Source organism: Balaenoptera acutorostrata, chromosome 15 (assembly GCF_949987535.1).
Source record: "Balaenoptera acutorostrata chromosome 15, mBalAcu1.1, whole genome shotgun sequence".
Classification (NCBI taxonomy): Eukaryota; Metazoa; Chordata; class Mammalia; order Artiodactyla; family Balaenopteridae; genus Balaenoptera; species Balaenoptera acutorostrata.
This window is the reverse complement of record NC_080078.1, coordinates 30147681-30173601: the sequence shown is the minus strand read 5'-3', so window position 1 is coordinate 30173601 and position 25921 is coordinate 30147681. Positions and strand designations below refer to the sequence as shown.

At 51.1% G+C, this 25921-nt stretch overlaps 1 protein-coding gene across 3 annotated transcripts in view; it reads left to right on the top strand.

Moving 5' to 3' along the window:
- CIITA (class II major histocompatibility complex transactivator) overlaps nt 1-25841 on the top strand; it is a 42253-nt gene extending 16412 nt beyond the window's left edge. Inside the window, exons 2-20 of one of the 3 annotated variants that reach the window (XM_057528827.1) lie at nt 1941-2087; nt 2327-2422; nt 4833-4895; nt 5075-5155; nt 7434-7478; nt 8573-8725; nt 9113-9256; nt 10414-10578; nt 11131-11199; nt 12503-14153; nt 15055-15213; nt 15896-15967; nt 18773-18853; nt 19426-19518; nt 20776-20862; nt 23276-23359; nt 23537-23620; nt 24449-24555; nt 25117-25841. In XM_057528827.1, the coding sequence (XP_057384810.1) occupies nt 1941-2087; nt 2327-2422; nt 4833-4895; nt 5075-5155; nt 7434-7478; nt 8573-8725; nt 9113-9256; nt 10414-10578; nt 11131-11199; nt 12503-14153; nt 15055-15213; nt 15896-15967; nt 18773-18853; nt 19426-19518; nt 20776-20862; nt 23276-23359; nt 23537-23620; nt 24449-24524 (3350 nt within the window). In that variant the 3' untranslated portion in view covers nt 24525-24555; nt 25117-25841. Of the gene's footprint in view, nt 1-1940; nt 2088-2326; nt 2423-4832; nt 4896-5074; nt 5156-7433; nt 7479-8572; nt 8726-9112; nt 9257-10413; nt 10579-11130; nt 11200-12502; nt 14154-15054; nt 15214-15895; nt 15968-18772; nt 18854-19425; nt 19519-20775; nt 20863-23275; nt 23360-23536; nt 23621-24448; nt 24746-25116 lie in introns of those variants that run through there. The other 2 variants (XM_028168045.2, XM_007188397.2) reach the window with 2 other exon arrangements.
- The last annotated feature ends 80 nt before the right edge of the window (nt 25842-25921 follow it).

Here is a 25921-nt window from a genome sequence, read left to right as displayed (position 1 = left end):
AGGGAAGCCCCAAGAAGCTTCTTTTGATTCTTGTCAGCATGTATCTGCATCCCAAGTATAGCGGGTTGAATGGTGCCACCCCGCCAAAGATACGTCCACATCAAATCCCTGGAACTTTGAATGCTACCTTATTTGGGGAAAAAAAAAGGTCTTTGCAGATGTAATTAAGTTAAGGATCTTGAACTAATATCCTGGATTATCTGGGTGGGCCCTAAATCAATGTCCATTTAAGAGAAAGGCAGAAGATTAGGAGGTGATGTGACCACTAGGGCAGAGAATGGAGTGATGTCGCCACAAGGTCACAAGTCAAGGAATGCCATCAATTCCCAAAGGTGGAAGAGGCCAAGAAGGAGTCTCCCCTGGAGCCTCCAGAGGGACCATGGCCCTGCCTGCACCTTGATTTTAGACTTCTGGCCTCCAGAACTGTGAGGGAATAAGACTCAGTTGCTTCAAGCTACTAGGCTTGTGGTACTTGGTTGCAGTAGCAATAGGAAATGAACAGACCATGGAATCATAGACTCCCTGCACTAGAGAGCAGGGCAGGGTCATTGGAGCCACGCAGATGAAGCTTCACACTGGCTCTACCAGCAAGAGCCGCACGTCAGGGGGCTGCTTTGCCTCTCTGAGCCCCACGTTGCTCATCTGCAAAAGGGAGACCACAATGCCTACCTCCCAGTGCCAGTGTTTTGTTTTGTTTTAACAGCTTTATTGGGATATAATTCTAATGTCAGACAATTCACCCATTTAAAGTGTACCACTCAATGGCCTTTTTAGTATATTCACACAGTTGTGCAACCAACCCTCAGCCAACTTTAGAACACTTCATCATTCCCCCAGAAGAAACCTCATACCCACTAGCAATTGTTCCCCATTTCCCTCCACAATTCTCCCTCCACTGTGGCCAACTACGAATTTACTTTCTATCTCCAAAGATTTGTCTGTTCTGTATATTTCATATAAATGGAATCATACAAAATGTGCCTTTGTGTCTGGCTTCTTTCACTTATCAGGATGTTTTCAAATTTCATCCATGTTGAAGCATGTATCAGTACTTTATTCCTTTTTATGTCTGAGTACTATTCCACTGTATGGATATACCACATTTTGTTTATCCATTTATCCATTGATGGCCATTTGAATTGTTTCCATTTTTTTGGCAATTATGAAGTATGCTTTTATGCACATTTGTATACAAGTTTTTGTGTGGACACAGCCAGGGTTGTTTTGAAAATTAAATGAGGTAGAACCTAAGGTATCTGATATGTCCTCCAACAATTAATAATGAAAGATATTAGAGGAAATATGCCCCAACTCTTTCAATTTACAGATTAGGAAACTGAAGCATGGAGAGGAGCACAGACTTGCTTGAGGTCATCCAAGGCAGGAGAGCATAACACTTAAATGCAGGTCCATGAATCAGACTGCCATGAACTAAATCTTGGTTGGACTTGGGTTACCTTATGTAGGTCACTTCACCTCTACGAGCCTCAGTTTACTCATGTGTAAAATGAGGTTAGTAATAGTACCTACCTCATATGGCTGTTGATGTGAGGATTAAATGTGCTAGACCATGTGTCTGGCACATAGTAGGTGCTCTGTACATCTTAGCTGTTATCATTCATGGTAGTGCCAGCAGCAGAACTTAGGTCTCCTGGCTCCCAGGTATGAGAGGTCTTGAATCTACACTTCTCCAGTTCCCTTTTCTGTATCATGGGCATCTTCCCAGTGTGACTGTAGGTTCCGTGGAGGAAGGACATAGGGCTTCTTCTCCCCACTGCCCTGAGCACATAAGAGGTGCCGAGTGAGAACCTTTGCTCACTTTCTTTGGCTCCTGCCAACACTGGCCTTCACCAAGTGACCCCGCTGGAGACTGTGGTAGGTGTTAATTCCCTGCATCTTTCCAACACCCCATGAGCTAACTGAGTGTGTCTCCCTTCCAGGCAGTGGACAGCACACAACCATGGAGTTGGGACCTCTAGAGGGCGGGTACCTGGAGCTTCTCAACAGCAATGCTGACCCTTTGCAGCTCTACCACCTCTATGACCAGATGGACCTGGCTGGAGAAGAAGAGATAGAGCTCTGCTCAGGTGGGCTCTCCTCGCTCTGGCCCCTTCCAAGTCCCTCCCCACCCCTCTGCCTGCAGTAGAGATGGCAGCCAGGTGGAGTTCTGGCTGTGGAATTCCGGTCAGCACCACGGACAGCTCCAACTCCCTGCCATGCTGGCTCCTAACAGGAACATCTCCCAGCCCGCCCTGCCTCTCCCTCCTTCCCCACCAGCACTCTTCCCAGAACTTTCCTGCTTCATCCAAGTGGCTTTTCCTCCCAGAACCTGACACGGACACCATCAACTGCGAACAGTTCAGCAGGCTGTTGTGTGATATGGAAGGTGATGAAGAGACCAGGGAAGCTTATGCCAATATCGGTGAGGAAGCATTATGAACCTAGAAAAAGGACAATTGAAGGAAAAGATTCTTTTATCTGTTTTGTTAATCTCACCCATTCACCAGGAGCCTCCAGGTCCTCCCTCAGAAATCAGGGCAAGGGGGGATGGGGAGCGAGGGCTAAAAGGACAGAGAATCGGGGAAAGAAGGGAGATGGAGAAAGGTAGGGAAATAGACCCCTTCACTAATGAAAACCAGGCAAACAAATCTCACTTCTCCACCTTCTGCCTCCATTTCTATACTTTTTTCTATTTGTTGCTCTTCTTTCCTTCCCACAAAGCCCATATCATACGCCCCTCCCTCCCTTTCTCCTCAGCTCCTAAGGTAAACTACTCTAGTATTTGTAATAACTACCTTTGGGGGGGCACTTGTAGCCTGCAAATCACTGTGCATGTGTTATCACATTGAATCCTTACAAAAACAAAGGAAGTAGATACTGTTAGTATCTTCATTTTACAGATGAGGAAATTGAGGTTTAGAGAGATAAAGAATCTACCCAAGGCTGCATTAGAGATAGTAATGGGCAGGTCTGAAATTCAAAGTCCTTATTTTTCACCACAAGAAGGAAAGTATCTAGAGTGGGGCGGTTTGGTAAGGCTCAAGCTGAGAGGCTGGTTTGCAGCTTTAAAAAGACCTACAGTTTTCAGACAAGGGCAGAACTCTTTGGGACTCTCTGGGGAGAGGTGCTTCTGTTGTTTTTTGTGGGGCGTGAAGGATCCCTCCTTACCAGGTTCACCACTGTCTCATACAGAGGCTTTGTTGAATTAGAAAAAGATGCCCCTTCTTCTAGAGGATGCAGCCCCCATTAAGATGTAAGAGCTTAGCTATCAAAGTGCAGGCTGGATTCCTGCCCCCATTTGCCCTTTTGGCTGGGCACCCTGTACAGTGAACAACCTGCACAGATGTTCTCAGTGGCCCTTTTCCTGGCATCCCAAGAATCGCATCACTTAGGAGGTCTGGCATGAAGATGGCTAGACTTTCCCCAACACATAGTTAATCCAGCATCATACAAGGGCAGCAGATGGGGAGGAGCAGTGACTGTATGTGTCTCAAAGATGACAGAACTGAGAACCTGCCTGCTTCCTTTCCTTCCTGGGAATTTACTTGGGAGAAGCAGAAATGTTTAGGGCTGAGAGTATTCACATTTCCTCACAACTGGAGGCAGTAATGAATGAGTTGGGCTTTTTCCCAAATCACTTAGGATTTGGGGGCTTTTTCCCCTTAGGGAAAAAGGGGAATCTACACAGGAAGTGGGAGCATCTACACAGGAAGTGGGAGCAAGTGGAGGAGGCAGCTTCACCCAAGTCTGTTCCTCAAGTCTCTGGTCCTGGGCATGCAGTCATCTGAGGCACCCTGAAGTATTACATTGGCTTCCATACGTATAAAATGGGAATAATAATCACACCTGCCTCATGGGATGACCGTGAGGATTGAATAAGTTTCTGTGCATAAAGTGTTCAGAGCAGGAATCTGCAAAGAGTAAGCATTCAATAAGTGTTAGGTACCACCCCACCTCTACCACCAACACCATCATCATTATATTTATCATCATCATCATCATTATCACCATTTATGCCCTCACTCCATTCCTCACTCAGAAGCCTTTTATGGCTCCCCGTGGCCTATAAAATCCAGTCCTAACTTTCCTCAACATGAAACTTTTACTGAAGATACCTATTTCTAAGAGTTTCCCAAACACCTCTCCTCACTCTGTCCCCACTACCCAGAAAGCCCTACACTTTTCACCTCTCAGACTCTACCCACCCCATCTTTCAAGGTCTGGCTTCAGGACCCCTTCCTCTGGGAAGCCCTCCCTGATTGCCCCATCCCACTATTCACTCTCTCCTCTTGCCATGATAACTGTCTTCCCGTTGGCTCCAAGCCATGTTCCACTTCGTATAATTAACCACCATTGATTGAGTGGCTACTGTGTACTGGCTACTGTGTTGATTGCTTTAAATGCGAGCCTCTAACCCTCACCATCCATCCCTGGGTTGTAGGTGTTATTTATTCTCATTACACAGATGAGGAAATGGGGGCCCAGAGAGGTTAAGTAACTGACCCAAGATTGTACAGCTAGTAGGGCAATTGGGGAGTAGAACTGGAATTTAAACTCAAACCCAAGACAACTCTACTAAGCTGTGTTGCACTACTTTATAGCAATCGATAAATTTGTATGCATACATATCATCCCTTCAGTTAGATTAAGAGCCCATGACGTTTCAGTGTTCCTTCATTAATTTGATCATTCATTCAGCAAACATTAATTGAGCCCCAGTGTGTGCTAGGCCTGGAGGGTCACGGTTCCCCGATGCCCAGCCCAAGGCCGGGCATACAATAAGCATTCGGTGAGAACTAGTTGATTCACTGCACTTCTTCTTGTCTGGGCAGCGGAACTGGACCAGTATGTCTTCCAGGACTCCCAGCTGGAGGGCCTGAGCAAAGACATTTTCAGTAAGTTGCGGGGGTCTTGGCTCAGCCTGCATTTCCTTCCTTGTTCCTTGGAGAGTTCTGTAATACCCGACGACCACCCTTTCATGGATGGTCAGATCATCCCCAACATAGGGACAATGGGAGCTCACCTTGGACGTCCACTGACTGTGTGTGTTGGTGTCTTTGGTTTTTCCCCGAAGTCGAGCACATAGGACTGGAAGAAATGATCAGCGAGAGTGTGGAGGTGCTGGAGGAAGCAGGACAGAAAAGTCAGAAAAGACGTGAGTGAGCCCCTCCCTTATCCGGCCTAGCCTTGCTTGACTCCCGGCCATGCCTTGGCTCTAAAACCTGTTACAGGGCTCCCAGTTGCTTCCCTCGTTAAGTTCTGTCTGCTCTGCCAGGCTTGGGTGTCCCACCCACCTCTTCCCTCACCACTGCTCCCTGGTGACCCAGGGAGGAAGCAGACGGCCCAGGATCAAATGGCCCCTCTCCTGATGGGTCTCTACCTCTGGCTGTTTTGATTGCCATTTCCAAAAGGACCTCTGGGCTCTGGCTTCTCTTTCATCCTTAGTTGTCACCTCTGTATTTAAGGGAGGTCTCTTCAAGCACAGTTTTTTTTCCCAGCAAGATCTGGGTTTGCATCCTGGATCTGCTGCTTATAGTCTATGTGAACTTGGGCGAGTACCTACATCTCTCTGAGCCTCCTGGTCCGTCTCCCTGCCTCCTTAATCTGTCCTTACCCGGCAGCCAATGTGGACTTTTAAATGCAAATCAGATCATCTTGCTGCCCTGCTAACCCTCCAATGGCTACAAAATACATACCACAAGGGCTGTTTGATCTGGCTCTTCCCACCTCTCCTAACTCGCTATGAGCCACCATGCTCCAGCCATACTGGCTTCTTTCCATTCCTGTAACCCATGTATCCTTTTCAGCCTCAGGGCCTTTGCACTTGCTGTTCTCTCTATCTGGAATGTCCTCCCCCTTCCCATGGTGGGCTTGGGAATCGGTTAGGTCTTGGCCAGCATGTCACCTCCTCCTGAAGGCTTTCCTTGACCAACTTTTTCCATATAAATTACGTCACTTATTTTCACCTTGTTTGTGTCTCTCCTTCACTGTAGCACTTGTCACAATTTGGACTTATTTTATTTATTGCCTTTTGCTTAGTTCCCCCACTGTGAGGACAGGGACCTTGTCTTTCTTATTACTACATCCCCAGCACCTGGCACATGGCTGGCATGCAGGAGCACCTCAATAAATATCCACTGAATGAAAATTTCCATAAAATGGGCCTAACAGTTAATCAAGAGCTTACTATGTGCCAGACCATGTGTAAGCCCTGTACCTAGTTATTTAATTTGAACAGGTAAACAGGTGCATGGCATAAAAATTCAAAATGTGTAAAAAATATTCAGTGAAAAAAAATCTCCCTCCCATCCTTTTCCCCCAGTCCCTTATTTTCCCTCCCTGAAGACAACCTATGTTGCCAGTGCCCTTTTGGTCTTGTTAGGAATATTCTATTCGTCTAAAAGCCAGCTCTTAAAAAAAATTTTTTTTCACACAAATGACCACATTTTACCTACACTCTTTCTTCATTTAACATGTCTGGGAGGTTATTTTCTTAGCACTAATGGAAAACACATGGTCCTGCCTCCGGGAATTTCCCTTTCTATTTTCTTCCTTCCTTCCTTTCCTTCTTTCTTTCTTTCTTTCTCTTCCTCTCTCTTTCTCTTTTATTCTTCTTCCTCCTTCCCTTCCTCCCTCCTTCCCTTCCTTCTTTCTTTCTTTCTTTTTGTTTCATAAACATTTTCCCTAATATTTTGTTATGAAAAATTTCAACATACAGCAAAGATGAAAGAGTTGTACTACAAACAACCATATACCCATCACTTACATTGTACCTTCAGTGTTTGGCTATAGTGGTCTTAACACATCTCTAGCCATCCCTCTATTCATCCACCCATCCAGCGATTTTATTTTTGGAACATTTCAAGGTAAATTGCAGACACCAGTACTGCCCCATATGTCCTTCAGCATCCTTGTTATTTTTAGGGCTGTGCGGTATTTCACATAATCAACCATAATTTGGTTCATCAGCCTCTTGCTAAGGGACACATAGGGGTTTTCTCAGTGTGTTACGTGCTTGATACTCACTCAACTGATTTCCAATGCATTCCTGCGAAGTGGGAATCACTGCCCCCATTTCACAGATGAGAGATCAAAGGCTCAGAGAGGCTGTGTTGCAGACACACAGCTAGGAAGGGACCAAACGCAGGGTTTTTTAAATTTTTAGTATTATTTTTTTAAACTCAAACTCATCTTGTGTCCCCTCTGTGGCTCTGCCTCTCCCAGTGCCTCACCGTCCTGGGTGCTTCAAGATGGGGTTTGGGCTCAAGCAAATGAGTGGGGGCAGAAATTGTTGGGGGCTGGGGAGGGAAAGGAACCCCCAAGGCCACTTCCCAGCCATTTAAGGCAATGCTATAGGGCCTGCTGTCCACAAGCCCCTCCTGGCGTGGAATACCCCTTCCCTGGGGCTGTTGATCATAGTGTTCTCTCTGCAGCCTTCCCAGAGGAGCTGCCTGTGGATCTGAAGCACAGGAAGCTAGGTGAGCAGGGCGGGTGGGTCCTGGGAGATTGATGGGCAGGAAAGCCAGGGCCTCCTCAGGCCCGCATGTAAACTGGCATTTGAAAGCCGGGTCTCAGAGAGGTGAAGCCACTTGTCCGAGATCACACAGCAAGTGAGAGGTGGAGTTGGGATTCAAACCAAGATCATGATTCCATAGCCCATGCTCTGAAGTTCAGGGACTGCTGGGAGATTCAGCTCCTCCTACAAAGCCTCTCCCCTAACACCTCCCTCCTCTTAACTCTGAGTCAGAGCTGAGACCCCACGCTACCACCACTACCTAGTTCCACTGCCCCTCCAGGCCACACGTCTCCTTTCAGAGTGTAGAGTCACCTCGGATCAGCTGGTTACCCAGTGCCCTCCCGCCCTGCGTAGAGCCCCCATGCCTCAGCGAGCCTCTTCCCCCATACTCATCATCCCCCCACCATCCTCCCCTCCCTTCCTCTCCGCTCCCCTCCCACTCAGTTGTTATTGCAAAGGTTGGGCAACCAGCCCCGCTGCGGGGAACAGACTGAGGAATGAAAGCCTGATAGTCCAGTGGAGGAAGCCTGGTCCCTGCCCTCAGAAAGTTCTAATCTGATGGAGAAGACAGGGACCCTGCCCACGAAGACCCCAGGATGATGGAGGAATAGTCTCTGTCTTCAGGGAGCTCCCAATCTGATGAGGGAGGCAAGTCTCCACCCTCCTAGGGCTCCCAATTAAATGGAGGAGATAAACTCCTGCCCCAGTCTGATGGGCAGTGCTTGGGGCCTCTTAGGGGGCCGGGGGCTCAGTGACTGGTTGTAGAAGCTGGTAGGGGCCTGGGTTAACAGCCTATTCATAGGTCTATCCCACCCCTAGCTCTCCATGGCAGGAAGCTCTCAGGGCCCCGTCACAAAGAGGAGGCTGGGGGTAGAGGGCTGCCTGGCACAGAGCAGTTGCTGATGAAACCAGCTTCACCCAGGGCGGAGAAGAAGACAGGAGTTTCCTTCCACTGCCAGCAGAGATCTGCTCCCGGAGCGCTCCCTACCCTGGGAAGGCCCCTGCAGGCACCCACCCAGATCTCACCCAGCCTCTAACATTGGCCCTTCCTCACAGCTGAGCCCCTAGCCATGCCCGTGGTGACTGGTGCTTTCCTGGTGGGGCTAGTGAGCGACTCTTCGGCTCAGCCCTGCCCGTCACCACCTGCTCTGTTCAACAAGGAGCCAGCATCCAGCCAGACCCGGCGGAAAGACACCGGTATGTTAGGGGGCTTGGAGAGGGTGGGCTTCCCCACTCCCCGGAGGCAGGAGCCACCAGGGACAGGAATTCCTCCCCCTGCTAGTGTCCCCCACTTCTGTCCCAGCCAGTGCCAGCCTCAGTGTCCCCATCAACCCAGTCTGTGCCAGAGAACATGCCCTGGAAGGAAACACATTCCTAGGAGACACAGCAGGGAATCCCCGCCAATTAGGGCATTCACCCGCCAGCCCTGTGCTTTCATCAGCTGGGAACTGAGCACCGTCTCTGTGCCAGCAACACCACCACAGGCAAGCAGACACAGCTGCGGCTCTCTGGAAGACTGGAGCCCTTTAGAAGGGAGTCAGCTGTTAATTAAGATGTTAATGGAGAATCCCACCTCACCGCCTTTGTCTCTTGCAGCGCCCCCTTCCAGTTCCTTGTTGAGCTGCCTGAGTCTCCCTGCTGGACCCATCCAGATCATCCCCACTCTCTCCACTCTGCCCCAGGGGCTCTGGCAAATCTCAGGGGCTGGGACAGGGGTCTCCAGTATACTCATCTACCAAGGTGCGTATGCGAGGCCGGGCTCCCCACCCCCTCTGCCTGTGACCTGACTACCCCCTGATCCCATCCCCCCTCCACCCCACCCCTGCCCCAGACATTTGGCAGTTTTAGCCTAGCACCTTCTCATGATCCTCCTTCCCCAGAACACCCATCTCTGTCCCCGTTTCCCAAAAATCAAAGCAGAGGAGCAGAGCTCCCCAACGTGGTCTGGGTGAGTGACACACCAAGTGGCTAAGTGGCATTTTTTGGGTCACTTCCTCCGAGTAAGCCTTAGTTTCTCCTTTTTTTTCAAAAAAAATTAAACTTTCTTATATTTTAAAATCACAGCATCGGGACTTCCCTGGCCGTCCAGTGGTTAAGACTTTGCCTTCCAGTGCAGGGGGTGTGGGTTTGATCCCTGGTCGCAGAGCTAATATCCCACATGCCTCATGGCCAGAAAACCAAAACATAAAAACAGAAGCAATATTGTAACAAATTCAATAAAGACTTTAAAAATGGTCCACATCAAAAAAAAAAATTCTAAAAAAAAAGCACAACATCAATGCATGCTCATTAACAAGCCAAGCAATAAGAGATACAAGAATTACTGAGTCTCTCCCTCACTCTTTTAGTATACTGTTGTGAACAGTTTGGTATGCATCCTTGCACAGCTTTCTCTGAATTGCCTTGTTTCCAGGTCAGTAAAATGGTCCCTGCTGACCTGCCACATTGAAAGGTTGTGAATTGTCCAAGGGAAGGCATGTTGGGCTCTCAGGGATGGGAGAGAGAATGAGGCTAAGGGGATACTTCCACTCAATTCAAGAGCATCTTTTGAAGGTTGCATGCCAGTTTTTGTATAATGCATTGGTGCCCCAGGAGCAAGAGAGTGTTCTGGGCATCCAGGAAAATGAGTACTGACCACACAGTGGGAAAAGTGCCGTAGTAGCACTTGCCCTAAGCTCCCTATGAGCTGACTGTGTCCATTTCACAGATGGGAAAACCAAGGCTGTAGGAGCCTAGTTGTAACTCCAGAGCTCTTTCCTCAACTTTGGCCTGAAATGTCTTCCTCTGGAAGTTCCCCTCGCCTTTCCCCAGACTCCCAGCCCCACAGCCTGATTTGGGGAGGGGGTGACCCAAGTGGGCTCCTTGTTGTTTCTATACTCCTTTCCCTCCCCATGTAGGTGAGGTGCCCCAGGCCAGCCAAACACCCCCCTCCAGCAACCCAGCTGTCCACAGCCTCCCGAAGTCCCCAGACCGGCCCGGCTCCACCAGCCCCTTTGCCCCATCGGCAGCTGACCTCCCCAGCATGCCTGAACCAGCCCTGACCTCCCGTGCAAACCTAACAGGTAAGAACCAGCAGGGCCTGTGAGAGTTACTGGAAGCAGAACTGAGGCCCTGGGGGAAGGGATTGCCTCAGACAATGAGATCCACGAACAGAGCTGCCTGCAGACACGGGCAAGTTGTGTTTGTGTAAAACAGGACAGGGAGGGTCTCCAGGGAAGGGGGATACATGGGAGGGTTGGTGAGGGGAACAATTGGAAAATCCATGCCAAACCTAAACAGGGCCACCGGCCTTCACCATCTTGTTACATGGCAGGAAAATAGGCTCAATGCAGCCAAATCTTCTGAATTGTCAGCAGAATCTGGAGATCTTGATTTTAACATAGATATTGTGATTTTTAAAACACTGGTGAAAATTTTTAAAGTACAGCTGGCCAAAAAAAGACATCTTTGAGCAGGATACAGCCTCGGGTCACCACCTGGTAACCTCCATCTTGCGGAGACTCAGCCCACGTCAGCTCTGACCTTGCGATACTCAGAGGACTGATGCCCCAGAGGGAGGGAGGTCCCTGGGGCGCCCCTCACCCTAACTCTGACGCTGGCTTCTTCCTCTCCAGTGGATGAGATGTCCCCCACCCAATGCCCAGCAGCTCACAAGGCCTCCAGGAAGCTTCCCAAGTGGCCTGGTGAGTGGTGGCAGGGTCCCTCTGCCCGGGTGCTGGAGGCTTCCTGTCACTCATTCACCCAACACTTATTCAGTCCCTCACTTGTTGGCTCATTCATTCATTCATTCATTCACGTGCTCATTTGATCCCGCCATCTCAGCATTCATTCTGCCAGTTACACCTACACTTAGAGCAACATTTACTGAGGACCTGCCCCTCGTAAGCCCATGCTAGGTGTTGACATCTTGTTTGTGAGGCTGAGAGAATGAAACAGGGAAGGGTGGGTGATTGAGAGAGTGGATGAAGGCAGGAGTGGATGATGGGTGTGGGAGGGATGGAAGGTGGGAATGAAAAGGCAGCTGAGAGAACGGCCAGATGACTAAATCTGGCTCTGTTCCAGGTACACTTCCAGGCACATGAGATGTAGTCAGTCATTAAAGTTGTAAACAGGGGGCTTCCCTGGTGGCGCAGTGGTTGAGGGTCTGCCTGCCAATGCAGGGGACACGGGTTCGAGCCCTGGTCTGGGAGGATCCCGCATGCCGCGGAGCGGCTGGGCCCGTGAGCCACAGTTACTGAGCCTGCGCGTCTGGAGCCTGTGCTCCGCAACAAGTGAGGCCGCGGTGGTGAGAGGCCCGCGCGCCGCGATGAAGAGTGGCCCCCGCTTGCCACAACTAGAGAAAGCCCTCGCACAGAAACAAGGACCCAACACAGCCATAAATAAATAAAAAAATAAAGTTGTAAACAGGGACTTCCCTGGTGGTCCGGTGGTTAAGACTCTGCGCTTCCATTGCAGGGGCGCGGGTTTAATCGCTGGTCAGGGAACTAAGATCCCGCATGCCTCCCGGTGCAGCCAAAACAAACAAACAAACAAAGTCATAAACAACCCCAGTATGATCCCCATTTTACAGATGAGGAAACTGAGGCCTAGTGGGGTATATCACATGCGCAAGATAACAGTAATAAGTGGTGGAGCTGGAACTTGAACCAGAAACCTGGATTCCACTATCTTAACTCTTACCACCACCCACCCCCCCATGACCTCCCTATGGTGAGTGAACAAAAGAAGAAGGTTAGTGAGTAAATGAAAGAGTGGACAGATAATCAAGTGAGAAGATGAGTGAATGAATGGGTGTAGGAATGAATGAATGAGTGTCCGGGTAATTGAGGGAGGCAGCTAATCAAGAAGGCAGTCGAGGAAGACTTTGATGAATGGATGAACAAGCTAGTGATGGTGGCCGGGCTGGCCACTCTGCTGCCCTCACAGTGGCCAGTCCTGCCACTAGCATCCTCCTCTCCCCCACCCCACACCCTTTGACCTGTGCAGAGAGTGTGGAACAATTCTACTGCTCGCTACGGAACAAGTACCAGGCTAAGCCCGCAGGCCCGGAAGGCATCCTGGTGGAGGTGGACCTGGTGAGGGTAAGGCTGGAGAGGAGCGGCGGCAAAAGCCAGGACAGAGAGCTGACCACCCTGGACTGGGCAGAGCGGCAGCCGGCCCGAGGAGGTCTGGGCGAGGTGCTGCGGGCCTCTAGCAACCACCGGCGGCCACGTGAGACGCAGGTGATCGCCGTGCTGGGCAAAGCAGGACAGGGGAAGAGTCACTGGGTCCAGGCCGTGAGCTGGGCCTGGGCCTGCGGCCAGCTGCCACAGTACGACTTTATCTTCTGCATCCCCTGCCACTGTTTGGACCATCCGGGGGACACCTACCGCCTGCAGGATCTGCTCTTCTCCCTGGGTTCACAGCCACTGTCAGGGGACGACGAGGTCTTCAGTTACATCTTGAGGAGGCCCGACCGCATTCTGCTCATCCTGGATGCCTTCGAGGAGCTCGAAGCCCAAGACGGCTTCCTGCACAGCGCGGGCGGACCCGTGTCAGCAGAATTCCGCTCCCTTCGGGGGCTGCTGGCGAGCCTCTTCCAGCGCAAGCTGCTGCGCGGCTGCACCCTGCTGCTTACAGCCCGGCCCCGAGGCCGCCTGGCCCAGAGCCTGAGCAAGGCCGACGCTCTGTTCGAAGTGGCCGGCTTCTCCACCCAGCAGGCCGAGACCTATGTGATGCGCTACTTTGAGTGTTCGGGGGCCACCGAGCACCAAAAGAGAGCCCTGGCGCTCCTCCAGTCCCAGCCATTTCTCCTGAGTCACAGCCATAGCCCCACTGTGTGCCGGGCCGTGTGCCAGCTCTCGGAGGCCCTCCTGGAACTAGGTGACGAGGCCCAGCTGCCTTCCACGCTCACGGGCCTCTATGTTGGCTTACTAGGCCCAGGAGCCCGTGACAGCCCCCCAGGGGCCCTGGTGGGACTGGCCAGGCTGGCCTGGGAGCTGGGCCGCGGTCACCAGAGCAGCCTGCGGGAGGGCCAGTTCCCATCGGCCGAGGTGAGGGCCTGGGCTGTGGCCCAGGGCTTGGTGCAGCCCACGCCGGGGGCCCCGGAGACCGAGCTGGCCTTCTCCAGCTTCCTCCTGCAATGCTTCCTGGGGGCCGTGTGGCTGGCTCTGAGCAGCGAAATCAAGGACAAGGAGCTGCCGCAGTATTTGGCATTGACCCCGAGGAAGAAGAGGCCCTATGACAACTGGCTGGAGGGCGTGCCGCGCTTTCTGGTCGGGCTGGTCTTCCAGCCTCGTGCCCGCTGCCTGGGAGCCCTGGCAGGGCTGGCGGCCTCCACCTCAGCAGACAGGAAGCAGAAGGTCCTCACCAGGTACCTGAAGCGGCTGCAGCCTGGGACGCTGAAGGCGGGCCGGCTGCTGGAGCTGCTGCACTGCGCCCACGAGGCGCTGGATGCTGGGCTTTGGCAGCATGTGCTGCAGGGGCTCCCGGCCCACCTCTCATTCCTGGGCACCCGGCTCACACCTCCCGACACCCACGTGCTGGGCAGCGCCTTGGAGGCGGCGGGCCGAGACTTCTCCCTGGACCTCCGCAGCACTGGCGTTGACCCCTCTGGACTGGGGAGCCTCGTGGGACTCAGCTGTGTCACCCATTTCAGGTGGGGTCTGGGGGCAGGAGAGTGGGCTCCTTTGCCTTGGGCACCTACAGCAGTCTTGGTGCTGTGCCCAGTGCTGACTCTGTGGGGTCTCATTTAGTATGAACGGCAGCCAGATGGGGGCAGAAGTGATTCTATCCTTTTTTAAGATGAGGAAGCCAAGGCTCATAGGGGTACAGTAGCTTGCCCAAGGTCACACAGCCAGCATCATTCTTTCAACCAGTATTTGAAGGCTGGCCTTATGCCAGGCACTGGGCCACGTCTAGAATCTAAGACTGGCCTGGGTTTGAATTCGTTTTCTTTTCTCCATCCCCTGATCAAGCCACCGTTTTTTCATGGTTAGATTAAAGGCATAGCCTCCCCTGACCTCCCTGCTTCCATTCTCCTCTTCCACTCCACTTTATATTCAACCATCAGCGCACATCTCCCTAGAAATTGCATCTGATCATATTCCATCCTTCCTTACAATCTTTCAGAGGCACCCCACCTCCCTCAGGATGAAGTCAAAGTTCCTTAATTTAAATTAAGGAATCTAAATCCTTCAGGGATCTGTTTGATCATTTAAGCCTAATCTCCAGAGAATCTCTCCCACCTTCCCCCTAAGCATACTTTACCCAAGCTGTAAGGTCTACACCATTGTAGTGATTCAACTGAGAATTTAGCACTGAGCTTCCTGGTAGCCAAAGCAAAAAGGGAAATAAAACCACTGGGAGAGTTGAGAAAAAGGAGGAATTGAGGAGGGCTTGAGTGGTCATGGAAAACTTTCTAGAGGAAGTAGGGGTTAAGTTGAGGAAGGAAAGTATCTGAATAGGTAAGAGGTCCCTTCATGGAGCCGCCCCCCCCACCCCCCGCATTATGGTCTAGCCCGGTCACCATGACTGGGTCTGAGGCCCTTCCTCCACAGGGCTGCCTTGAGTGACACAGTGGAGCTGTGGGAGTCCCTACAGCAGCATGGAGAGGCCAAGCTACTCCGAGCAGTGAAGGAGAAGTTCACCATTGAGCCTTTCAAGGCTGAATCCATGAAGGATGTGGAAGACCTGGGCAACCTTGTGCAGATCCAGAGGTGAGAGGCAAAGGGCATGGGAGCTGGTCCACACCATGCAGGACCTAATATTAAGTTTTCTATTAGCACTTCTTCCTCTTTTGGGGGGACCTCCCCTGCTCCCCGCCAGCCAATGACCATCCAAAATCTCTCACTGCAGTCACCACCCAGGCAGAGCCCCCAAGATTTATCACTCTGTCCACTTCAGAACTTGCCATCATGTACCAAATTCTTTCTCAGCTAAAGCCAAGGAGATATTCTCTACTGCTAAGAGTTCATAAGCTGCCTTCTGCATCTAGTAACACAAATGACACCTATGGCCACCTTTCAAGGCAGCCAGGACCAGTATCATTCCCATTTTCTAGATGGCAGAGGTCTAAGGTTCAGAGGGCAGAGGAAACGTGACCACAGAGCAACTGTCTTTCCCTCATTCCTTCATCATACATTGTTTGAGCACCTACTATGCGCTGTCTGGGATGGGTGTGGGTAATGCCTCCTCCGAGGCTCTTTTCCGTGAAACGCACAGTAATGCCTTAATAATATCCTGTCCTGAGGTTTTTCTTTTTAACAAGGGGACAACAGTAGCCCAGGGAAGGCAGTCCTTCTGGGGAATTTTGGGCACTGGGGCAGGCGTTCCCCCTAGGAGGGGGCCCCATGACAGGTGAGGAACCAGCTCTTCCCTAACATTGCCCGTTCTCTCCAGGACAAGAAGTTCCTCTGAAGACACGCCCGGGGAACTCCCTGCCGTCCGAGACTTAAAGAAGCTGGAGTTTGCGTAAGCAAAGGGGTAAATTGTCTCGGGTCCCCACGAGGTTCCTCCTCTGGCATTAGCTGAGCTTGTGCCACCAGAATGGAGATGGGTCCTCAGAATCATTCTTACCCTCTCGCCCCACCACTCTGGAAACCAGCTTCCAGCAGCTGGGGCATGGCCGGTCTGGGCTAGTCCTGGAGGCTCTCGGGGGTGAAGCTAACTTGCCCATTTGCTGGTGAACATGCTCATTCGCATCCACTCATTCAACAGACCTACTCATATGACCAAGGCCACTGTTCTCAATGAGCTTGCCGTCCAGTGTAAATAGATAATTACCACCTGATGTGATTAGTGGCCAGAAACTCAAGGGCTGTGAGCGTGAAGACTTAGGGGAGGTCAAGGTGACTTCCTGGAGGAGGAGACTGAAGCATTGAAGCTTGACAAAGAAATAGGAATGAACCATGCTGGGTGGAGATATTATCTCCCCATTGTACAGAAGCAGACACTGAGGCCTTGAGAGTGTAAATTGTTTGTCCAAAGTCACAAATGTCAGGTCAGCCTGGCTGTTGCTCCAACAAACGAAAAAGTTAAATTCGTGGTAGGTCCTTGTTAGGGATCTAAAATCATCCAACTATTAAGAAGGAATTATTAAACAACTACAGTATACTCAGTGCCATAATCTTATTAATTTCAAGAGCCACTCTGGGAGATAGATGAGGAAACTGAGGCCTAGTGAGGTTAAGTAACTTGTCCAAGGTCCCCAGCTGGTCACCCACAAGCTGTCTGCTCTTCTTGATCACAGCTCCCCCACCGTGCCCCAGAAAAAGCCAGGCGTTTCTTCTTCTGAACAGAGACAAGAGGCCAAATTTGTGCAGAGGTGAAAAATATTGCTGAAAAGAGGAACTGTATGAAAACAATCACCAAGGGCCCCTTCTGGCTTTGAATTATTTTTAGCTTAAAAAGCCCCTAGTTCAAGGTCGGAACTGTGCTCTGGGGAACAGCAGCCGTGGGGTAGAACAGCCCAGAACCCGGAGAGTAGCCACCTGCAGGCCAGAAGCCCTGAGAAAGTTCTGAGGAAAGAAGGAAGGAAGGAAAGGACTATTCTGGGCGTGAGACTGGCAGCCACCACGCCGGGCACCCTGTAGATCTCATGTGCATATAGATTAGGCCCCTCAGCCGCTCAGAACCCTGCAGGGGCTCTGCTGGTAGACGATTCTTCCCTGATTCAACCCCCATTTACCTCTTCACCCTCACCTCCTGCACTCTTTCCAGACACGTGGGTCCTCTTGACGGTTTTCAACCTCACTAGGCATGGTCCGACCCCTGGGCCTTTGCACTGGCTGTGCCTTCCACCCAGGACACTTTTCCCCAGGTATCAGCATGGCCCACACCCTCACTTTCTTCTAGTTTTCAGTGAGAGAGGCCTTTTCTGACTCCTGTATTTAAAAGTACAGTTCTGCCCCGCTCACACTATGCTTTTCTCTGTATCAATTATCTCCCACACCAGAGAGTTTACTGATTTCTTTGATTATCTGTCTTGCCCCCTGGAATGTCAGCTGCACGAGGGCAATGATTTTTGTCTGTTTTGTTCATGGCTGTCTGCGTGACAGGCTTGACGGGCCTGGCACACAGTAGGCAAGCAATCAATATTTGATAAATGAATTCCTTAATCTTTCCAAAAACCTCCTAAGGTTGGGGCTAAATTTGAGAAGATTGAGACTCAGAGGTGAAGGGATTTGCCCAAAAAGCCCCACAGAAGCTAAGTGGTAGAGCCCAGATTCAAATCAGATTACGGATTCCCATCTTGTGACCTTTCATTGAGGCTAGTAGTTCCCAGACTTTGGGGTTTCAAAGACTGAGAATATTTCAGAGTGAATTTCAGTGACTATGTGCAGTTACCATCTTTTAATTTGTATCAAGTATGTTCATTTAAACAAGTGAAATAACCGCTGCTGACACCATAATTTTATTAAAAATGAACATTTTAATGTCAAAAAAGTTCAAAGGATATAATTTCAGAATAAAAGACTGTTCTTTACACTGAGTACACTTAACCATATTTTAAAAACAGGGACTTCCCTGGCGGTCCAGTGGTTAAGACTCCGTACTTCCAAGGCAGGGGCCGTGGGTTCGATCCCTGGTCGGGGAACTAAGATCTCACATGCTGCGTGGCGTGGCCAAAATTTTTAAAAATAAATAAATAAATAAATAAAAGAAAAACAAAAAAAAACAAAATAGCCCTCTGTTGTCTTTATTTTTCTCATTCTCTCGAAATCTGGTCTAAATGTCCATCCAGGCTGTGTGACCTTGTATGAGTTAGTTAACCTCTCTGTGCCTCAGTTTCCCCATCTGTAAAATGGGGATAAGAAGTGCTCTTAGCTCAGAGTCATTGTGAGGATTAAATGAGGTCTGATATGAGTGATGGGCCCAGTGTGTTCCTGGCACATAAAAAGTGCTCAAGAAATGGTTCTATTTGTTATTAAACAGCAATGGCAAATAAGTAAACCATCTTTCTCATCACTGGTGGTGGTCCTCAGGCCAGCATTTGGGAACCACTTCCCCAGGCCAGGGTGGGAGAAGGGTGCATGTGGATGTTGGCAGGAGTAAGAACTGGCTCCCCACTCAGAGATGAAAGATGGGGAGCCCCCAGCTGGGAGCCCAGCTGGCCTCTTGAGTGGGCTTTGTGAAATGTGCCTGAAGCAGAAGGGATTGGGGTCCCACCAGGTGGAGCTGGGGGGAGGTAAGGCCTCAGATGGGCCTGCCTTCTGTGGGGTCCAGTAGAGGGGCCATGACTGCTTCAGGGTCTTAACTCTGCTCTTTGCCTCCTAGGCTGGGCCCCATCTTGGGCCCTCAGGCTTTTCCCAAACTGGTGAAGATCCTTGAGGCCTTTTCTTCCCTTCAGCATCTGGAGTGAGTATAGACCCCGGAATCCCTCCTGGAGACCTCGGGCTTTGACAACCCCAAACCCTGGCCTTGTTTGTCCCTTTCTCTCTCTCTCTGTGTCCTGCTGCTTCCTCAGTGTGGCTGGTGTGAGTGACCAGATGCCCCAACTGCAGGGAAGCGATGGCAGAAGGAAATCCCCAACAATAAAAATAGGTTGAATCCTTTCGTGATCTTCAAAACTCTTTTCCTCTCATGTGCTGCTCCCAGCAATCCCATGGGGAGGCAGTGTCGGGGAACATGATCCCATTGTACAACTGAGGTCTCTAGAGGTTAAGGAAGTTGCCCCAGCTCATGGGGCCGCCAGGAAGGAAAACAGTGACTCAGGTCCATGGGTAGTTAGCGCCTCGTCCACTTGTTGGCCTGGCAGTCCCAGGTGATGAAGATTTGCTCTCAAATGCTCGGAGCTGCAGCTGCATCTGGCCATGGTGTGTTCAGGGGTGGGAGCATGGGAGGAGGCCGCTGCTGGGTCGGAGGGTGGGGGAGGGTCGGGTGGCCTCCAGGGTGCTGGCTGATGGCCCCCCATCTGATTCCATCTGCAGCCTGGACTCGCTGAGCGAGAACAAGATCGGGGACGAGGGTGTCGCCCAGCTCTCGGCCACCTTCCCTCAGCTGAAGGCCCTGGAGACGCTCAAGTGAGTGCGCTGGGCCTGCCCTTCCTGCTGCATTTGTCCCCAAAGTCCAGCTTTTTTATTCTTTCATTCACTCATCCATTCAATCGTGCATTCGTTTAATCATCCACCCATTCATTCATTCATTCATTCAATCATTTCTTTAATCAGCCATTCAACCAATCATTTATTCATTTAATCAACAAATACGTAAGAAGCACTTACTATGTGCAGACACCATTCAAGGCCCTGGAGACCCAGCTTTAAACAAAGCAAAGCCCCTGACCTCAGGGATCTTCTAGGGAGGAGACGCAGTAAACAAGCAAACAAGCATCCATAATTATGAAGTGTACAGTAATGAATGTGAGCAATGTTTAGTGAGAGAAAGACTGGGGAGGTGAGAGAGGAGAGATAGATTAGGATTTATCAGTAAAACATTATTATCAAAATAGTGAATTTCTATTAAAAAAAAAAACTGTTCTGGGTTTGGGAAATAGCAGATGGATATGATGCAGGAGGGTCAACATGATTTTTTACTGAACCTAGAGGGATCGTCAAAATCTACCCACATTCTACTCCACAACCACGACCAGGGCAGCCACAGAACTCACCAGAATTCACTTAGGGATTTCCTTGATGGTAGGACACTGAGACTTATTAAGTAATTTATAGTGTTCAAGGAAACAGTGTGAGTAAGCTAGATTTCCCTCCCTTCGTCCTTCCTTACATCCTTCCTCCCTCCCTCTATTTCCCTCTCTCTCCTACCTTTCTTTCCTTCCTTTTTTAACCCCACTTAAACATTTTCTGAGCACCTACTATGTGCTTGGCACGGCTGTAGGCACAGGGATAGAGTAATGAACAAAACAGACTCGACCCCTCACCTCGTGGAGTTCACGTCATTAAACAAATAATGTAAACCCTTATGTAATGACAGTGCTGAGAAATGGTCCAAAGGGAAAAGAATGGCTGCTATAAAATCATAAAACAAGTGTGGGGGGAGCGCGATCTCTGTCTCATCTGCATCCTCACCCCCATCATCCCACTCAGCCTCAGGACGTGACTGTATCGTTTTACTGATTTAGCCCAAGTCTACCCATAGCGCCCTCACACAGTTCAGCACCCACGACTCTCATCCAGGTAGAATGTCTTGTGCTTGCTGCCCTGGGATGCCCTGTGAGGAAGCAGGGGTTCCCAGCCCTGCCGGAGCCTGGGGTGATGGACACAGATGGGAAAAGGCATTCAGGTTTGGCCCTGAGCCCTCCCCTTGTTGTACTCCTGCAGTTTGTCCCAGAACAACATCACTGACTTGGGTGCCTGCAAGTTGGCCGAGGCCCTGCCCTTGCTGGCTGCGTCCCTCCTCAGGCTGAGGTGAGTGGGGCCCTCTATTGGTCAGGTGCTGAGCTGGTGGGCTGGAGGGCAGGCAGAGAACCCCCTTGGTGCCAGCTGTAAGGTCAAACACTGGGACCCTGAAAGCAATCACTACAGGCTGTTCTACCACATCAGTGTTGCACAACTTGGTGGGGATAGGAAGTGGGGGGCGCCGACCAAAAATCCAACAGGAACACACACTCCTGGAGTTGGGTGATGCCACCGCCCTGAACAAGATTAGCAGCCCCTGGGGAAGGGCATCTGGCAAACTCCGGGCAAGTCACTTACTCATCCCGAGCCTCTGTTTCCTCATCTGGAAAATGGGTACCATCCCAATAGCCTATGGAAAGCGCTTGGTGCAATGCCTGGCTCTGGTGCTTAATAAATCTTGGTCCTCTTTCCCCGGGGCATGGCAGGACTGGGCCTTTTCTGGAGTCCGGGGTGGTTTCTAGAATACTGACTATGCACAGGTAGCCTTAGCTGGCTCTTGTCACGCACACAGCAGTCCGTGCCTACACTGTCACCTTCTGGCGGGCCTTGGAATAGCACATTCTTGCTTTTGCTTACTTCCAGCCTGGTGCCTGGTGGTTCCCCGGGGCTAATGGGTCCTTCCAGCCCATTATCCTTCCAGCCAGGGTCCCTGAGTGCAGCTGCATAGGTTGTGTGCTGTGCAGTTTGTAGTCTATGTGATTGGCACACCCTAGAGTTGTGAGGGTATCTAATATTCTCTAATATCAACCATGGGCCAGAACCCGTGCTAGAAACTAGAGATACAGCTATGAACAAAACCAAGGTGGGTCTTGCTCTCAAGTTCCTTGCATAATAAATAAGCACGTGCATAAACAAAATGTTTAAAACACTGATTCATGCTGGGAATGAGGAAACTAACAAAGGCCCCAGAGGGTACAATAGGGAGTACTGAATTCACCAGGGAGGTCAGGAGACCCCTGAGGAGGTGACCCTCCCCCTTCTGTGGGATGTTCTCAGGGAAAAGCATTCCAGGGAGAGGAAACAGTAGAGGCAAAACCCCTGAGGTGGGAAAGAGGTTGGGTCTTTGAGGGCCAGAAGGGGGGCCTCTGTGGCTGGCTATAGGGAATGAGGGACAGAGGGTGGGAGATAAGATGGGAGAGGTCAGGGAAGGCCAGATCATGCAGGGAGACCCTTGCAGGCCAGGAGAGTGGTTGGGGGCTTTTCCATTGTGAATGGAGAAGCAGGTGGGGCATGTGGGGGTGATATGTGATCTGACTGACACTTTAAGAAACCTCATACTGGGAGTTCCCTGGTGGCCTAGGGGTTAGGATTCCGGGCTTTCACTGCTGTGGCCTGGGTTCAGTCCCTGGTCGGGGAACTGAGATCCTGCAAGCTGCGCAGCACGGCCAAAAAAAAAAGAAACCTCATATTTTATGGACTGTAAGATGCCATCCATTTGTAAAACACCATTAAGAGGACAAAACGCGGCTAATTAAATGACATCCATTGTTAATGATCGCAATGATTTTCAAATGTGAACATGTACATCTTGGCATCAATGAAATATGGGAAGAATCCTCTTCCTGTGGGTGAGGAAGGGCCTCCTTGTTCTAAGATCCATCCCAGGAAGGGATTGTAAAACCCCTACCTGGTTCCTGCCCTGGTAGCGGCCGACCTATGACATCAGGGGCTCCTGGAGTTTAGCTTGAATCCACTTTGCTGCAGTGTAGACTTGCTGCTTTTACATGCAGCCCTGCAGTGTTGCTCTGAGGCTGAGTCAAGGCAAAGTCACGGCCTTGAAATTAGAACCGTGGCTGCACCTGGCTTGTTAAAAGGACGCTCGTTAAGGAAGGTACAGCTTAAGTTGGCACCAGCGACACCTGTCGTGCTATTTCTGACACTGCTGATGGTGACTGAATATAATATAGACACCCGAGCCTGCCCAGTGACTCTGGGTTTCTCTCTCTCCTGCTATCCCCGATGCTGCCCCACCCCCCCACAGTAACTTGTATAACCCTCACAAACCCCCTTGGGAGGTATAATAACCATAGTTAACATGTAGTTCATTCCACATGTCGGGCCCTGTTCTGGGTGTTTTACCAACGTTAACTCATTTACTCCTCCCCACAATTACTCTATCATGCCCATTTTATGGAGGAGCAAACTGAATCACAGGGGAGCTGAGTAACTCGCCAAAGATCAGACAGGCAGCAAGCCACAGAGCTGGGATTTGAACTTGAGCTGTCTCAGATGGGAAGCTACCTCCACTTAGTCCTGCTGCTTCCCTAGACTCACTGAGTGACCACAGAGAAGCAGCCTCAACTCCCTGGGCCTCAGTTTCCCCCTCTGTTAAATGGGGCAGTAATCCCGGCTAGGTGTGGCTCCGCCTGGGCCCTGACCCCCCAGCACCCCTGGCCCCTGCCCTGACCGCTGTCTCCGGCAGCTTGTACAATAACTGCATCTGCGACGTGGGAGCCGAGAGCCTGGCACACGTGCTTCCAGACATGGTGTCCCTCCGGGTGCTGGAGTGAGTGTGGGAGCCTGGGCAGTCGGGGTGGGGCCGGGACTTGGGAGGACCAGGGTCTCCTGCTGGCATCATGGGAAGGGCTGGGCTGAGGTCTGGTTTTTGAGAGCGTGGTGATGACCTTGGTCTGGGGCTTGTTGGTCCCCAGGGCCAGGATCCACAATGGGTTTCTCTTCCCAGTGTCCAGTACAACAAGTTCACAGCTGCCGGGGCCCAGCAGCTCACTGCCAGCCTGAGAAAGTGCCCTCACGTGGAGAAGCTGGCGTAAGTCTCACCAGTGGTGGAGGGAGAGTCAGTGTGTGGTTCACCTTGTGAGCCCTGAGCTCAAATCCCGCTCTGCCCCTCACCAGCGTTCAACCTTGGGCAAGCAGACACATCAACCCTCTGGACTCAGTTTCTTCTTTTTTTTTTTTTTTTTTTCTTTTGGCAACACTGCATGGCTTGCGGGATTTTAGTTCCCGGACCAGGGATTGAACCTGGGCCCTCAACAGTGAGAGCACCAAGTCCTAACCACTGGACCGCCAGGGAAGTCCCTGGCCTCAGTTTCTTCATCTGTAAAATGGGAGTGACAATAATATTTACCCCCTATTTAAATATTTATATCAATATAAATATTTGTCAATATAATCAGAAGAGTATCTGGTACACAAAAATGTTCTATATACTAGGCTGAACAATATGAAATTGCTTATATTCAACCATTTTTGACCTACACACCTGGCAATTTCATATGGTTGAAACTTATTTATTATTATATCACTATGATGTCTACTGTCCAGTACTGTACTTTATTGTCTTTCAAAGCACTTTCGTCTACATAATCACTCATATCTTCTAGGAGGGGTAACGTGGCTCTTGTAAGACCCATTTTGCAGATGAGGAGAATAAGGCATAGATAGGTTAACTAACCTTTTTGAGATCACACAGCAAGTCAGCGGCAGAATCAGTTTTTAAAAAGGGGTCTTGGGGCTCCTAGGCCTCTGGTGTCCCCATGACCCCACACTAGGCTAGGTGGGAGGAGGGATTTGGGGGCAGCTTGCGTTGGGGCCACCCCCTCTCCTCTAACCTCTGTGTGCCGTGCCCCCATCACAGGATGTGGACGCCCACCATCCCTTTTGGCGTCCAGGAACACCTGCAGCAGCTGGACTCAAGGATCATCCTGAGATGATCCAGGCTGTGCCTGGGACAAGGTAACTGAGGTGAGCTTGGAAGGGGAGAACCACAGGGGTCCCTGGGGACAGTGTCCTGTGAAGTCAGAATCCATAAAAGATGGGTGGGGCAGCAGGTGGGAGCTGGGTGACAACTCCTGGACCATGTGCCATCTGGGCCCACCCCGTATCCCCCTGTGCTGGGCTCGGTGGGGTGTCTTCTAAAGGCTTTGAGGACTTGGGCTCTGAGGATCCTCCCTGTGGGCAGGCGTGGGACCCAGGGAAGGACAGGTGGGTCAGCCGTGCACGTCCCACAGCCCTCAGCATTGGGAAGGTCTGCCTTCGAGGACGCCCCAGCCATCCCGGCTGCTGTTTCAACCTGTCGGCTGCCCCGATGCCCGGCATTGTTTTCATAGGAATTTGCTCTACCAGTTTCCTGCCTCTCTCTGTGCGGATGACTGTCCCCTCACTTCCATGCTCCCGCGACCTGGGACATCCCCCTCCTCCATTCCTACCATCCCTCCCATCCCCAATCTCGACCACACTTTATCCATGTGTCGAACTGCCCTGTCCTAAAGCTGCCTGATCTCCACCCATCCTGACCTCTCACAGCCTGTTCTCCAAGGACACTGACCGTGCTGGACCCTGACCTGGTTATTTGTGGACACAGCTCTTCTTGGGCTGTTTCCCGTGAGCCTCGGCGTCCTGGTGCCCAGCCCAGGCGGCTCAGAGTCGGCCCCCGCCCAGCTGCGGAAAGGACCTATGGCCTGCTCTGCGAACAGACCCAGGCCCAGCCCTCGGCTCCTTCGGGGAGCAGGTTGATGTCAGCCCTGCTCAGCCACTGCAGCCCTGGCAGATGGGCTGGTGCCTGGTGGCAGCTGCTGTGTACCCAAGAGCCCTGAGGCATTCCCTGCAGGACACTGCAGACAGCTGTGGCCAGGCCGGAGAGAGGGACGAAGCGGCCACACCCCCACCTGCCCAGGTCCCTGCCGGCCCGGGGAGAAAGCACTTCTCCACGCTGCTCTCCTAAAGGGCACTCTCTGAGCATACCAGCGACCATCCCCTGCCTGCTGATTTCCCAAACCATGACCGGCTGGGATTCTACGGCAGCTGCCTTCTGTCTCTGGGACTCACTGGTTTGCACTAACTTTGTTTGCCAAGGCCAAATCTAGGCCTGGCCAGACACACTGGACCTTAGCAGGAGAAGAGCTGATGGTACACTAACAGAGGGGGGGCGGGGCGATGGACTGGAGCACATCTGCCTTTTTGCCTTCATTTCCTGTGTCTTTTTTCACTACATGTTAAATGGCTCATTTAATCCCACGGGCAGGTCCTGTGTTTGGGTTTATACCGTGATGACCATTTTGGATGCCCACTCTTCCGGCTAGCTAAGGCATCCCAAACCACCCCAAAACGC